Source organism: Pygocentrus nattereri, chromosome 30, assembly GCF_015220715.1.
Source record: "Pygocentrus nattereri isolate fPygNat1 chromosome 30, fPygNat1.pri, whole genome shotgun sequence".
In the NCBI taxonomy this organism is placed as follows: domain Eukaryota; kingdom Metazoa; phylum Chordata; class Actinopteri; order Characiformes; family Serrasalmidae; genus Pygocentrus; species Pygocentrus nattereri.
The window spans coordinates 1,103,206-1,118,515 of NC_051240.1; the positions used below are offsets into that span (position 1 = coordinate 1,103,206).

Sequence of the window (15,310 nt, forward strand, 5' to 3'; positions counted from 1 at the left end):
TTTTGGTCCTGCCTTAAACTCAAGTTTACAAACAATTTTCAAGTCTATTTCTCGTTTCTCCATGTTGAACAGAATTGCTAGTCTTTTTAATCAGATGGAGCTGCCGGGTAGAAGGAGAAGAGGTAGACCTCAGAGAAGGTTTATGGATGTAGTGAAGGTGGACACGGAGATGGTTGGTGTGAAAGTAGAAGAGGCAAGATAGGAAGAGGAGAAAGTAGATGGGGCAAGATGGAGGCAGATGGTCCGCTCTGGCGACCCCTAAAGGGAGCAGCCGAAAGAAGAAGAAGAAGAAGAGTTCTGATAGTTTTCTAACATAGGTTTATCTAACTGATCATTTCCTTTGTTTAATCTCCGTGGTAAACTTGTATTATTTAGATTGTAATTTCACTCTCTAGTGTCATCCAGAGTATTAGTTCATATTTGTGACAAGAAACAGTCCCTGAAGACGTAAAGGATATGCTTAAAAAGATCAAATGTGATTGACAATATGTCAGTTGCATTATGTTCATTATAGGAGTGCCAGTATATGCGATGAATGTTTTTTGTAAGGACCTTTATCTTTTGATCATTTTAACTTACTGAAATTTGAATTATGTCATATTTGTTTATGCAGACAACAAAAAATTAACATTTACAGCATCCTTACCTACCTTTCTGCTTTATGGTCTGCACAAATTAATCTTTTCGATACCTCCAGATGTTCCATCTCAGGAAATTCATTATAGATACCAAAGATTCAGCAAAATAGGCTCATCATTGTGGGAAATACTGGAAGGAACATGGATTATATTTTTGACACTTACTTGCTCTCTCTACTTTCCATGTGCCCCTCAGTTTTGTGGTTTCTATAGCATACGTAGCATATGTAAAGCATGCGTTTCTTTTTCCTTCTTTTTTTTCTTCCCCATCAAAATGGGACACTCAAATAAAAAAGAACATTATTAATAGGCTGCTAGCACTGCTCTGTAGGCGACCCTGCCAGTTTTGCAGAGGAGTGGTAAAGTTCAGCAACCTTACTGCTGGTCTTTAGTTAACTTTAAGGCATCATATGCTTTCAAAATGCATGAGTATGCAAAATTGAGGTCTATGGGCTAAGTGCTAGGGGCAAGGGGTGCAATGGGATTGCACTTTCACTTATTAAGTTCAATTCCTTGGCATGGAGTTATTAGGATAGTCCATTGTAGATGCCTTACATTTAACTTACATTCAATCAAATACACTATATTACCAAAAGTATTCGCTCATCTGCCTTCACACACTTATGAACTTGAGTGACATCCCATTCTTAATCCATAGGGTTTAATATGATGTCCACCCAGCCGTTGCAGCTATAACAGCTTCAATTCTTCTGGGAAGGCTTTCCACAAGGGTTAGGAGAAGCGGATTTGTGAGGTCAGACATTGATGAGAAGGCCTGGCTTTCAGTCTCTGCTCTAATTCATCCCAAAGGTGTTCTGTCGAGTTGAGGTCAGGACTCTGTGCAGGCCAGTCAAGTTCTTCCACACCAAACTGGCTCATCCGTGTCTTTCTGGACCTTGATTTGTGCACTGGTGCGCAATCATGTTGGAACAGGAAGGGGCCGTCCCCAAACTGTTCCCACAAAGTTGGGAGCATGAACTTGTCCAAAATCTCTTGGTGCTGAAGCTTTAAGAGTTCCTTTCACTGGAACTAAGGGGCCGAGCCCAACCCCTGAAAAACACCCCCACACCATGATCCCACCTCCACCAAACTTTACACTTGGCACAACGCAATCAAACGTACTGTTCTCCTGGCAACCGCGAAACCCAGACTCGTCCATTGGATTGCCAGACAGAGAAGCATGAATCATCGCTCCAGTCTCCACTGCTCTACAGTTCAGTGGTGGTGCTCTACACCACTACATTCGACACTTTGCATTGCGCTTGGTGATGTAAGGCTTGGATACCCATTCCATGAAGCTCTCTACGCTGCTCTTGAGCTGAACTGAAGGCCACATGAAATTTGGAGGTCTGTAGTGATTGACTCTGCAGAAAGTCGGTGACCTCTGCGCACTATGCCCCTCAGCATCCGCTGACCGCTCTGTCATTTTACGTGGCCGACCACTTCGTGGCTGAGTTGCTGTCGTTCCCAATCGCTTCCGCTTTGTTATAATCCCACTGACAGTTGACTGTGGAATATTTTGTAGTGAGGAAATTTCACGACTAGACTTGTTGCACAGGTGGCATCCGATCACACAGGAATTCACTTCAATTAACTTCATATTAACTTCAGTTAACGCACAGGAATTCAATGTAAAGCGAACCTGCCCACAACTATACCTCTTAGCCATACTATACCATTACTAGTACTGTTGCCACACCACACATTACCAAAATAACATTTTTAATCTTATCTGTTAAAACATTTACTTCTTACTTTTATATACGTCAATATGTTAGTAACATTTTATTATTTTATTATTAAAATAATACAATGACAGTAGCTTTATAGACACAATTTTAATGTTTTATAAGGATCGCCCAGTTGTTAAAAACTGATGCAAGACAATTTCAACATGATTTGACATTCTGAAAATATAATATATATCACTCAAATGTGTTAGATAAGTCTGATTTTCTTGCTGTTTGTCTCTGTGCAGGAAGCATTGTGCAGTAAGGGGTACAGTCTTCCTAAGCTCAGCAAAAATGGGATCAGTCTCAGGCTCCAGCCAGTGTAGTCATAACAGGATAGTGAGTCAGCGGGGCATTCCCCTCATGAATCAAACCAACCACAACAACCTCTGCTTGGTATTCGTCACTCCTAATCACGTTTTTCCTCCTTAACACGTCAGTGGTCTTAATTTGTGCTGGTAGACATATTTTGGGCGTTTCCTGCTTGCTTGTTTTTTTAGATAAATAGCATAATTCTAGCATAACCAAGCACCGGGGTATTTCCCAATGAAAAATAGAAAAAATAAGACAGAAAATAAAGCTGAGGAGCTTGTGCAATTAAGTTGTCTTGGAGTTCTCCTTGTGAAGCCCTTGGTTTTGCTCAGTATTGCATTTTTCAGAACTTATGAACATTCAAAATAGCTAGGTCTACTTTAGAAGTTTTTACTTCTGGAAGTTCTTGATGAAATTGATATTTTGGCATTGTACGCACATTAGATTTAGAATGGAACTGTGACCAAGGCGTAGACTAGGTGTTTCAGGCTAGGTGTACAGTTTAGTACATTTTTAAGAAGCACAATGCACTGATGAGCTATCCAAAGACTAGGACTAGACATTTTAGACAGATGGGCAGAAGATTAATAAGTACCAGAGTTTTGGACAGAGGAAGAAAAAAAAAAGGTGTTCCTTATGTTCAAAACCGTACCACTTAATCTGTGAAACCAATGCATCTGATGTAGCCAATCAAGCCCTTCTGAATAAGTTAATTAGCTAGAGCTTGTGTGAAACTAGACTCTGAGGGAAGGTAGATCTCTGGAAGCAGGGTTGTTGACCACTGGTGTAGATACAGCTAAAATGCTAAGAAGCCAAATGCTTCAAAACATACTAAAGCAACTTATAGTATTTTTCAGGGCCAAATTTGAATGTGTTTTATTTCAAATTTGTCACCCAACTGTATTTCAGTGGTTCTTGAGTGGGATACGTATACTTTTAAGTATTCTCTGACGCAAAACAAGCTCATCAGGAAATAATGCCCTGTTAAAAATTGGATTAGATGTGTTGTGGCAGGGAATATATAGAACTGTGTGCAGGGCAGAGGGTCTCCAGGACTGCTAGACTCACTGATGTATTTCATCACTGTGCGTTTTGCCTGTAACTATAGACCGCTAGACATCATGACATTGGGGTGACGGGGTCAGTAAAGTTATACTATAGAGTAAAGACAAGCCTAATCTGCAAAAACCATTTAGTATCAGTGTCACACTAATACCACACTCACACCATTTGTAAGCACCAGATCTCAAAAGTGAAAGTGTACCCATGCCAGAAGTTGAGCTATGTTTGCTTTTCTTCAGTGATTCAACTTCAGACTCTTTTTCTCTTGCCAGCAATCATATTAATAAATCCTCTACTGTAGACCAATAAGCATTCCACAATATATAATTCTGTTTTAAAAGGGTGTGCATCAGCAAAGTGAACACCAACAACAGTTGGAGTCCAAGAGAACATCCAGTCTTTATTCATTTCACTGAAAAGGAAAATGATTTGCAAGGTAGTGTATAAAATAATACAAATGGTAAAACTGATTAAACAGGTAGGATATTTTTGTGAAACAAAAGCCCAGTTTTGGCTCAGCAGTGCCATAGTATATAAAAATATACAATATGCATTGAGATACATATCTGAGTCACACTATGCCATGTAAAAGTGTGTTAAAACTTAAATATTAAGAGAACTCAAATTACTTAACAGTAGTATACAATGTTACACAGCAACAAGAAATGAACACAGGGAACTTCTTTTTTCTTTTTTAACAATGGTGTATATTTAACAGTTAACAAAAGTATGTGGACACTCTTAATTATTAAGTTTCAGCTTAATGACATTAAAAGTGGCACTATCATAAGATGCCACTCTTGCCACAAGTTAGATTGTGAAATTTCTGCCCTGCTAGAACTGCCCCAGTCAATTGTAAGTACTATTACTGTGAAATGGATCTCATCTAAGAGCAACAGCTCAGCCACCAAGTGGTACAGGTGTTTGCTCAAACTCAGAGATCCGGGCTGCCGGGTTTTTGAGGTGTATAGCGTGTAAAAATCGCCTATGCTCGACGCCAGGAGAATGCTTTTTAGATAGAATGTCCAGCCAGCTCATATAGGTGTGATGACCAAATGATCACATAGTTTGGCAATATAGTGTATTTGTTTCTATAATGTCACAGAATGTCTTTAAGGGTATCTCAAGTATGGAAAAAAATAAATATAGAATCAGGTAAACAGTTTGAGAAACACACAGTCTTCAAAGCTACATTTCACTGCTTACCCTAAAAGCCCCAAAGTAGCTGCCTTCAGCTTCTGGGTCAAGCATCCAAGAGTTTGAAACACTCACATATAAACCTTCTCCAGCCCGTAGTGAAAACACCCCGCTTTGTTGTTGACAGCACATGTGATAAGTCCCTCGCTTCCAACGCCATGTGTTCCCACTTTTCATTAGCAGTGCTGACTTTAAGGGGGAACTGAGTGACAAGCGCTCCTGGAACACATACTGTATTAGCTGCACTCCTTCATCAGACGGTGATATGGTTGGTGACCTTTTCGAATGACCGCCTTGTGCTGACTCAGGACCTACCTCCAGAATGTCATAGTAACGAAAACATGTTTTGGCATACACGTAGTACAGGCCTGATTCCTGAACAAGGATCCGTCCATTGTGATATCCAAAATGGTGAAGGTTGCCTTGCTCAGAGTTCCAGTGGATGATAGCGGCATGGACTTTCCCTAATAATAAAAGCAGAGAAAGGTTAGTGAAGAGCTACCAAACATTGTTAGTATTTACTGCTGTGGTCAACACTTCTAGTTTCTTTCATATGACTAGCCACATAGTAAAATTTTAATGAAACATTCTACACAATGTTGTGCCAGAATTGTGTGTTTCACACAAAACTGAATCTGATTGTGGATATGATGTAAGCCATGTATCCACAGAATACAGGTTCTATCAGTCAAAGGTGCTGCGTGTGATTAAAGTATTGTTAGGCACTAATCCAATTGGCCAATTTCAGCAAAAAATACTGGGCAAGATATCAAAAACTAAAAATGAACAAATCTGATCCGATCCTGTAACAAAGTTCAAATCAATTACAAATATCTCAGACTCAAGTAAAGCTCCATATGGTGTGGTTAGTTTTAATGCAGTGTTACAACTAATCCAGCCAAAGAAAATAACGCAAGAAGTTCATTTTCCCCACATATAAATGCAAACAAGTCTTTTGAGAATGCTGTACTCACACATGAATTGAAAATGTATTACAGATTAAACACATTTCAGTTTTATCAGGTTGGTCCTTGTTCTACTCTGTGGTCAATAGCAAACACACCAGTGCTTGCCACGGCCTCTTTTCATCACTGAATTTAATACATATATTTTTCTGTATTTCATCTGGTTAAAACATTGTGTTGAATGAATCAGTTTACCTTTTCTAGTTAATGTTACAACTCGCCCCTCTGTGTGTTATAGTTAATAACCTATGTGGTAAGTTCTGTTTTCAGCTGAATAGTTCACAAACAGTAGGTGCTCCAAGTAATGTCTACATTTTCACTTGTAGCAGCTTGCCTGTTCAAAATAAAATAATGGGCCTTACTGAAATGTTTTAAAAATGATTCAGAAGGCCAAAGACAAAATGTCACATTGTGCCCTACTCTCCCATAACTGCGTTTGCCTTGATAAAAAGGCAACATGTCTTATTTTAAACAAAGAAGCAAATTTCCACTTTTATTTTTTTTTTAGGAAGTATTCTTTGAGAATGTCATAGAAATTCTGACACTGTTTTGTCAAATAAAACTGCCAGGATTTGTACATGGATTAGTCCACAACTTGACACACCAAGCTGACTGAGAGAGCGTAATCTGAGTAGTGCCAGGGCAAGTAGCAACATTCACTACCAACAGTAATTTTAACTGTTTTTGAATTTTAAAGTGAGTAATTTTTGAATACTGTAGTACCAAGGAGAAAATCATTTGTTCTGAATAGACAAAAAGCTCAAAAGGTGCTTCGATAATAGATTAAAATCAAATCATGGGATTGCGTGTTCATGGGCAGTTTTACTTTTTGTTGGGTAATAATGAACATTTTAAAGATTTCATGCTTTACTGTTCGTTTTTAAGTAGTCTTTTTACCCAGGAAGCCTTTCACCACTGGAGTTTTGAGATATTTTTGTTAACCTCAAGCAAACATAGACACTTGAATATTGTACGATAACGGTGTTTTTTACTTTGTATGTTGCAGGTTTACAGACTATCGTAGATCCTGCTACAGAGACTTGTTCCCTTTTGCACAGGTACATTGTGTGTGTGTGTCAGCCATCAGCTGTGGTCTTTGCAGTACGTTCGAGTGCAAATTTATAAAAATAGAAAAGAGCCAATGGTGTCTAAGGGAAAGCTATCATCAGTTGGCCTTCGCTGCTGCTAGTTCTTCATTTTTGGCTTAAAGTGTCTGGGCCTTTATTTTATTTTTATTTATTTATTTATTTATTTATTTCCCCCCCAATTTAGTCGTTTCCAATTCCACCCGCTATTAGGACTCCCCCAATCACAGGATACTACCAACGCTAGGAGGATGAAGGCTAGCACAGGCTTCCTCCAAGACCTGTGAAACCAGCCACCACTTCTTTTCGAACTGTCGCTCACGCGACGTCACGGGACAGCCGAACGCGCTTGGAGGAAAACGCCAACCGCCGGATCTGTTACGTCAGCTAACAGATGCCTGCACTAACCAGCATCGTGCTGAGTGATGGGAGGAGAAGGGGGGCCATCCTACCCACCCAGAGAGAGCGAGGCCAATTGTGCTCTCTTGGATTCCCGGGTACGGACGGCTGTAGCATCACCAGGGATCAAACTCACGATCTCCTCCTGACCGGGCCAACGCTTAGACAGTTGCGCCACTCAAGAGCTGGAGTGTCTGGGCCTTTAGAAGTCAAGTAACCATATTCTTTTTACATAAATCTTGACTTGGTTCATGTTGAGGATCTTAAAATTTTGAAAGGGACCTGGACGCACTAAGCCGACTGCTGGCCATCAGATGCTGTCAGGCGGTCAGTGTGCAACCGTCACCCTTAGTTTGCTGTACGCCCCATCCTGCTGGCTCTGGCTCAAATTTGTAAACTAACAGTACCAAAGTATAATACCACCAATGAGAACATATGACTATATAAGAGCTCCAACATAAAAGCATGGGACACTCAGTTCTTTAATGGTCTTGTTTTTATATATCTTCATAAGTATGTATAATGAGTATTTCACTGTTAAATGTACAGACATTTATCTGTAAGTAGCCTTTTTAACCCACCGATCACAACAGTGATTCACACCTCAAGTGTAGTTCCAACATCATTGTACCATGTATTCCTTACTACGCTGCAGGACAACCATGCATGTCAGCTCTCTGCTGTAGTCTTTGTGGTGTGTTCAAGTGCAAATTTTCAGAAGAGACATAGGACCTTTTGTAAAGGATTCTATAAAGCACCAAAAAGAGTTCTTCTATTGCTACAAGCTTGGCAACATCACAGTAGAAGAACTCTTTCTGATGCTATAGAGAACACATTTCAAAGAGTTCTATAAGGAACCATATATGACATTCTCCATCAATCTGAAAAGCTTTTTCACTATGCAAAGAACCATTTAAGGGTAAGGTTCTTTGAGTCTTCGTGGTTCTATGAAGAATCATTTTCTTCACTAAAGAACCCTTGATGAACCATCTTTTTAAAGAATGTACAGCCTTAGTTTATGCTAGTTTTTTCTTGAGTTGAGCCTTTAAACACAAATTCAGTGAAAGATTCTTTAAGGAACCAAAAGTCAAGTCTTTGTCAAGCCCCCAAACATTTTATCATCTTCATTTTTAAATGGAATTCCAATGACTTTTTTTATTTTTATTTTGCACAATTCCGTCGATGAATCGTTCGAAGGGATAGGAACTGGAGGCTGATGTCTACAATGCAAAATAGCCATTTTTTCTATTATCCAAAATGACCAAAAAACGTGCATATGTTTTCATGGTATTTATATGTAATATTCATAATGGTAAAAATGGTGGTAGTTAGGTTGTAATAGTGCTGCTATGTTGCCTTACAACACTGTGCATGTATCTTGGTCATAAAGAGCTTGAAAAAACTGGGTCTAAACTTTCTCAAACTTGAAAATGCTTTGTAATAAGCAGCGTATTAATAAGCAGTTCATCTCATAGGTTTGTGTAAAAGCTTTTTTGAAGGTAGCCTTCAAATGTCCTTCAAAGATCCGGTCACTATCAGCATCCCTGAGAACAATTCTGACGGCACGTTTCTCCACAATAGTGCATTTCACATCAAACCAGTCTGAATGGCATCGATTTAGTCATGCCAACTAAAATCGGTGGAATTCCGACTGGGTTACAGAGACACTGCTTCCAGTGTTGGCACTCACTCTGTACATGTCCGCTGGCTGGTTTGATTGGCAGGTGAGCTGCTGGGGTGATGTTCTTGTTTTTCCTCTGAACTTTGGGTTCTGCTCTGGCCTTGGCGTGTCTGAATGCATCAGCTGGGACGAGATCGGTGGGAACAACCTGAATTATGGGAAGTGATTTCTAAGTGAGTCTATGTTTATATTGCCAATCAAATCTTGACTCAAACATTCACATAACTTCCTACCTCTGTGTTCCCCTGTAGCGCTGTGGAGGAGTCTGCCTGGAAAAAATTAGCGCATGTGAAACAAACAGATCCACTGCCGGGAATATGATTAATGGAAAAAGTGCACATCAGATTAAAGCTTCTCTGAGCACCACCACCTGGCATTCTGCTGACTGGTCTCTCTCCTGCTGCGTGCTGATGTAATTAGGTGCTTTGTCAGTCACAGATGTTAAGTCACGCCAGGCCCTTTACAAACTCGAATGAAGGATGTAGCGTTTTGAGTTGGAACTTAACTTTGAGATGCTTTATAAATGCAATGAACATTCAGAATGATAGCAATATGATGGATTGCATAGTAGTATGCAATAATGCACATGGTGGCTGTCTGCAGAGAACTGCAGAGAGCCGCAGCTCATGTTTCAATGAAAAAATCCTGAGTAAGCAATATTATATTGCAATAGCATGTATCTGCTGTAAAGCATGGCCACAGTAGTTGCTGCTGGCATACCAGCCAATGCTCCTCGAACAGAGAGAGAGGAGAGCTAGAGAACAAGAGAGCTTCTGAAGAGGGCAGATGGCTTCACACATTCACGAGTGAACATGAAACGTTTAGTTAAGTCATTTAAGAAGTACTCAGAGTTGTACCTGAGGTATATGCCCGGTCAAGTGTAACAGGACTGCAACACTGGAGACAATCTGTACAAATCCAATGACCGTGAGCGCGATAAACACGGCCGTTTTGCCGCTCCACTGCGGTGAGCGCCGCTGCTGAAGGTCCAGCTCACAGGTATCCATGTCTGTGCTCTCCGCAACGGGCATCATTCAACGGTCAGCTCTTCGCTGATTGCTGACAAAGTTACCGAGCGGACGGCGCGACCTCCTCCGGCTGTAGAGGGAGGAGGGAGGGAGGGGCGGTAGGTTGTGCCATTTCCTGTCTTCAAAAACTTGTGCATGCTGCCTGAAAGGGTGAGCTGAGTACAAGGAAAAGCGCTGATCGGTGGAAAGTTTTCATAATACAGCTACTTTACATATTTCGTGGAAATCTGTTTAGAGGATCCATCACTTTAAAATGACTTATCAATAGCCAGACTAGGTTTTAGTCACGCGTCGCTGGAGCTTTTTACAGGGCTGCTAAAACGTCTGGAGCGGGGCGCTACACGTTTATGTCAGCTACCGTGTACAGTGAATGTGCTGCGCCGCCTCTTTGCCGCTCGCTAAAGAGAGTAGACGCAGAGAGACGTGTACGTCTACTGCTGAGCACCAGTACTGGCGACTGTTTTCAGTGAAAAGTAGCCAAGTCCCCATTTACACCCAGTCTGGAGTATCAGGATTAGACGCGTTTAAAACAGATACAAATCTGACCTCATCAAACCACTTTAAAGTGGGTTCTGAGACGCATCTGAGCGACATGCATAAAACACGTCCATTTCTCAGTGCCGTGCGTCATTCTGTAGTCCTCCTAGCGTTGGGCATACCATATTAGGAACTCCGGGTCTAAGCCACATTTCTCTGCGGCCAGAATGAATAGGGTTTTCGAAAAGTCGCCTCTATCGCATCCTGTGTTAAATAAAAATGTTCAGAACCCGATACATTTTCTCCTGTGTACATTTTTGCATCATGCTGTACAAACACACAAGGCAGAACATGGGACTGCTTAGCCCATGGGATGGGCACAGGGGTGAACAACCGTGAAAACTCATGAAAAGCAGACTGCAGACTGGCAGACCAAGGGACCGTAGCACATGGGAGGAAGCCTGCGGTAACTTGCATCACCATAGATTAAGCTTGGTTGAGGTGGCCTGAAGTTCTTGGGCCCAATTTATGCCCAGCATGACCCAGGGGAGTGAAGCTGTAATCACAGATAGTGGCCCAGAATCTGGCTTTCACAGAGCAATGGGACCACTCACACAACCTGTTGGCCTGGGGGGCTGGTAAACTGAGGGCCACAGTCTGAGGAGATGTCTGATACGGACACTAGTGCCATTTGAGCATTGTGGAAAGGAACATCCACCAGATGCAGACTGGTGATTGCTGCCCTGTAGGCTTGTACATCACGTCAGCCACCTTAGCCACTGAGATCTGTGATTAGTGAATGTCTAGGTGCACAGCATCCATGACTGGGCTGGACACATAGAGGTCTTGGCCATGGCAAACACCAGCATTTCGTAGTCCCCAAACACAACAAACAGACGGTGTGGTATTTGCATTCGTTGGTGTGGATTTGGATTGAAGAATGCAAGAGGTTGCTAAGTGCCATTGACCCATTGCTTGTATACTGTCCCCACAGCATAGTCTGATGCATCTGTGGTGATAGCGATGGATGCGTCAGGTGAGAGGTGCGGCAGCATAGTAGCATCCGCCAGCACACGCTCTGTGACATCAAATGGCAGGAGTCTTTAGCAACACTGAGCTTGACTGGGTCCAGTCCTGCTGCGAGCATGAATGGACGGGCCAGCAGTGGTGAAGTGGTGCTTGATCCTGTGCTTGCTGCTGTCTGGTATGAATGTGGGGTCCATCATATCTGGAACCTCAGAAAGCAGAACTGAGAAATCATCTGAGATGGAGAGTGTGCTGGACAACCTGAGAGAGCTGGAGCAGCTGGGTGAACACAGGAAAGAGCTGAATGTCCCTGGACTGACATGGGAATGGAGCTGCTGTTGGTGGCCTTGAAGACCAGGTCCATGCACCCTGACTTCACATCTAAGTCTGAAGCAGGCAAGACACTCACCTGGGTGCCTGTGTCACAGAGGAAACAATGCCTGGAGTCAGTGTCTGTGAGAAAGCAGCTTGAACTTTGTTTTACAGCCTCTTGAAGCTGCAGGATGAACAGCATTTCTTGGCTTTGGCTCGGAAGCACATACGTCAGAACCAGAGAGCTGTGATAGGTGCATGGCCACGTGACACTGCTGCCTGACTGAGAATAGTCAGCCTCTCTATCCAGTGCGCAATAGTCATAAAGAGGTGAGCTCACCTAAGCCACACGAGCAGGCAGATGTTGCTCTCTATAAAACTTGGTCCAAACTTGGTCCAAACTTGGTCACCCTAGAAGCTTAGGAATAGCCTAAATTAGGCACTTGGAGAAGAATTTGGAGAAGGCTTACCACTCTGGAAGCAATATTAGTGTTCAGCGTAGCAACGACACAATAATACTTCGTTTCATCCTCCGTGATTTTCCAAATGGCTGAGCCTCAGCTTGGGCAAACCAAATGGCAGCATGTTGTTCCCAAAACTTAGTTTTGCTCCATTAATTTGACAGCTTCAGCATTCACTGCCATGTTGAAAACTACAAGGAAGTGTCTGAAGAGACCTTTGGGTCACTAATGAAGTTGTTATGAAGTTGTTTTGAGGCAAAGAGGCAAAATGAAGCTTTGTAACAAAAAAATGATCCCACCAGTAGTGAACTGAACAGTGGTCCCTCGGAAGTGGATGGGGACCCACAGGTTTTTGCCAGACAGGTTCAACTGTTTAATGCAGACCCAAAAATGGGCTGAGTGTTCAAACATGTTAAAGCAGAGTGAACTAAAGAATAGTTTGATAGGTCCGCACCAAACAAGGTAGGAGAAAGCGCCCTGAGAAAGCTCGTTATCTCTGATTAACTGTCTGCATTGTGTGCTGTCTCATACTGATGACGTTTAATTAGCCTTTGACTGCGATATATGCCACTACAAACTATGGCCTCACACTGAGTACAGGCCTGTGGACCACTAGAGGGTGCTTTGTGGCCCACTGGTGGCAGCCTATAGAAACCATGCACTAGATGACAGCTTCATTCTGCTTAATTCGGCCGCATTCAGCCCAGATAAAACCTAGCAGACTGTTATTTAAACAGAAATGGTAGTGCGTTGAACACGGTTGTGGTACAGAACTGTTATAAATAAGGCAGCTGAGCAGGCCATTCTTGCCGTCCTTTTTGAAGAACTTTCTGAATCTGATGAAATGAGTTTAAATATGACAAACATGTCTTATAACATTAATTGTTATTCATGCATTATTAGGATCCATTGTGTGCACAGCCTTTTTAATATGGCAAGTCTTATTAAAGGTTTATAAACATCGCTGTTCATTGGATGGTAAGTATGGATTGGTAGCAGTGTTATGCAACAGTCATTACAGTTGCTCGGCCTACGTGACAGCGGCACATCACAGTTTCCCATTGCAGATTAAACTTAAATGATCAGGAAACCAGCTGGAGTGCTTATAAATACAAACAAGTCCATTCGTCCCCAAATTCTCAGTGTTTGTATTAAAATCTTTCTCTTTGCCTTTTTGTTAGCTACTAGCTAGGCGAGACTGCTGTCTGTGTTGCTATGGTGAACAGCAGTGCCAAGTGCCAACCTTCAGGGTTAAAGGGTAATTACAGCATTAAAGACCATTTATTGTTAAAACAGTGTTAGCACAAACAGCAGAGCTTTTCTTTACTGCAAAGGAGGATTTTTACCTAAAAATCTACTGTGGAGCCCCAACAGGGCAGGGCAGTCAACCCCTGTTCTAGGGGTTCCTGACACACAATTGTGAAGTATTCCTAGCACCTGCCCCCCTTGTACCACGCCTGTCAGGAGTTTACATGATATGTATAAAAATGAATCCATGTATCCAATCCAGTCCAGTCCTGTTGCATGCCACTACTCTGACTTGGTGACAAGGATAAACGTCCCCTGAGAATGTATAGTGAGGAGAACTGCCACTCAGTCATGTCTTCAGGATTTTTCAACACTAGAGGGCATCCAAACTAAATGGGTTTCTGTTAAGCATTTAAGCAAAATCATAGTTTGTAAATGCTTAAACATCTCATATAGATGAATGCATTCCCCTGGGAGATGATCCCCAAGCTCTATGGGCTTAATAGTCCTTTCTTTTGTTTTGGCTGTAGATTAATAAAAAGATCTTTTAAAGTAGTCTGTATCTATCAGGATATACAAAGTGGTAGAATACCAAACTTTTGCCAATGACCAGATAGTTTTAAGAAGTGTTCTTCTAAGCAACCTTGGTATTGTCTGGCTTGTATTGTCTAGTATGGCTTGGTCTGGACGGGAATGGGCTATGGTTGGTTAATCTGCAGAGGGCACTGTTTTGCATCAAGGTGGCAGAGACGACGCCCTCTGCGAAGCTCCACCCCCCCACCCCCCCCACCCCCCCCAACAAACCAGAATGGTCACTCTGGTTGACCAGCATGCCCAACATATACTGTTTTTACTAGTGACCAGCTATGCTTGTTTATGCTGTTTTTTTCTTAGCAGGGCAGCCAAACACATTTACCTAATTGAACCTGGGGTTCAATCCTTATCAGGGCAAGCACCCTACACTACACCAATAAGAGTCCTTGTGCAAGACTCCTAACACCACCTTGGCCTACCTGTGTAAAATGATCAGCCAAGTGTCGTAAATAAAACAGACCATTAGAACCACTGGAATTAAAACCTGATGGTTTTACGTTCTAATAGGAATAGGTTTAATGGTTACCAAATGTGACAACTAGTTTCCTGTAGGATACCTTTAGATCCCAGAAAACCATCAACAGCACCTAAAATCAGCCCCAGAACACCAGCTACTCCATTAGAATCCTTTCTGCTGTGACACCAATCCTTCCTTAAAACACAATACCAGTGATGATTGGATGTCGGCAGAAATTTTTAATAGTTTCTATGGGTTTTTTTTTCTCAGAAGGGATGTCAGTGCAAATTTAAAAATGTTTGGTTTAAAAATTCTGGACCCTTTCCACCAGGATCATTGAGCCACTGGAAATATCTCAGATGAGGCCATTTGTTTGTGTGCATGTTTGTTTGTTTACTGTCGTTGCACCTCCTACCCCAATATTTGTAATGCTTCAGGGTGAGCACAGCAGAACATACTTCCACAAGAAATCACTTAATTACATTAAAAACATTATTAACTTTCCAAAAACACACAAAACACTTTTTTTTCGCTGAAGGTAATTTTGTTTAGTGTTCTTAAACACTCGCACGGTCTCAGAGGCCTCCCATTGGCTGGAAACTACATATCCCAGAAACCCAAGCACTTAACTACTTCCT

The 15,310-nt window shown here is 41.9% G+C and overlaps 1 protein-coding gene across 3 annotated transcripts; it reads right to left on the minus strand.

Moving 5' to 3' along the window:
• Positions 1-3,954: 3,954 nt before the first annotated feature.
• Positions 3,955-10,119, minus strand: LOC119262943 (tumor necrosis factor ligand superfamily member 11-like). 3 transcript variants are annotated; one of them, XM_037536578.1, is made up of 4 exons: positions 9,927-10,119; positions 9,303-9,338; positions 9,079-9,217; positions 3,955-5,403 (listed from the first exon to the last, which is right to left on the minus strand). In XM_037536578.1, exons 1-4 carry the CDS (start codon positions 10,101-10,103, stop codon positions 4,931-4,933), a joined length of 825 nt encoding a protein of 274 aa, XP_037392475.1. In that variant the 5' UTR covers positions 10,104-10,119; the 3' UTR covers positions 3,955-4,930. The 3 variants fall into 3 exon arrangements, with proteins under 3 accessions (XP_037392475.1, XP_037392476.1, XP_037392477.1); XM_037536579.1 differs by having other exon boundaries at positions 5,109-5,403; positions 9,303-9,334; XM_037536580.1 differs by having other exon boundaries at positions 5,109-5,403; positions 9,079-9,192.
• Positions 10,120-15,310: the final 5,191 nt, after the last annotated feature.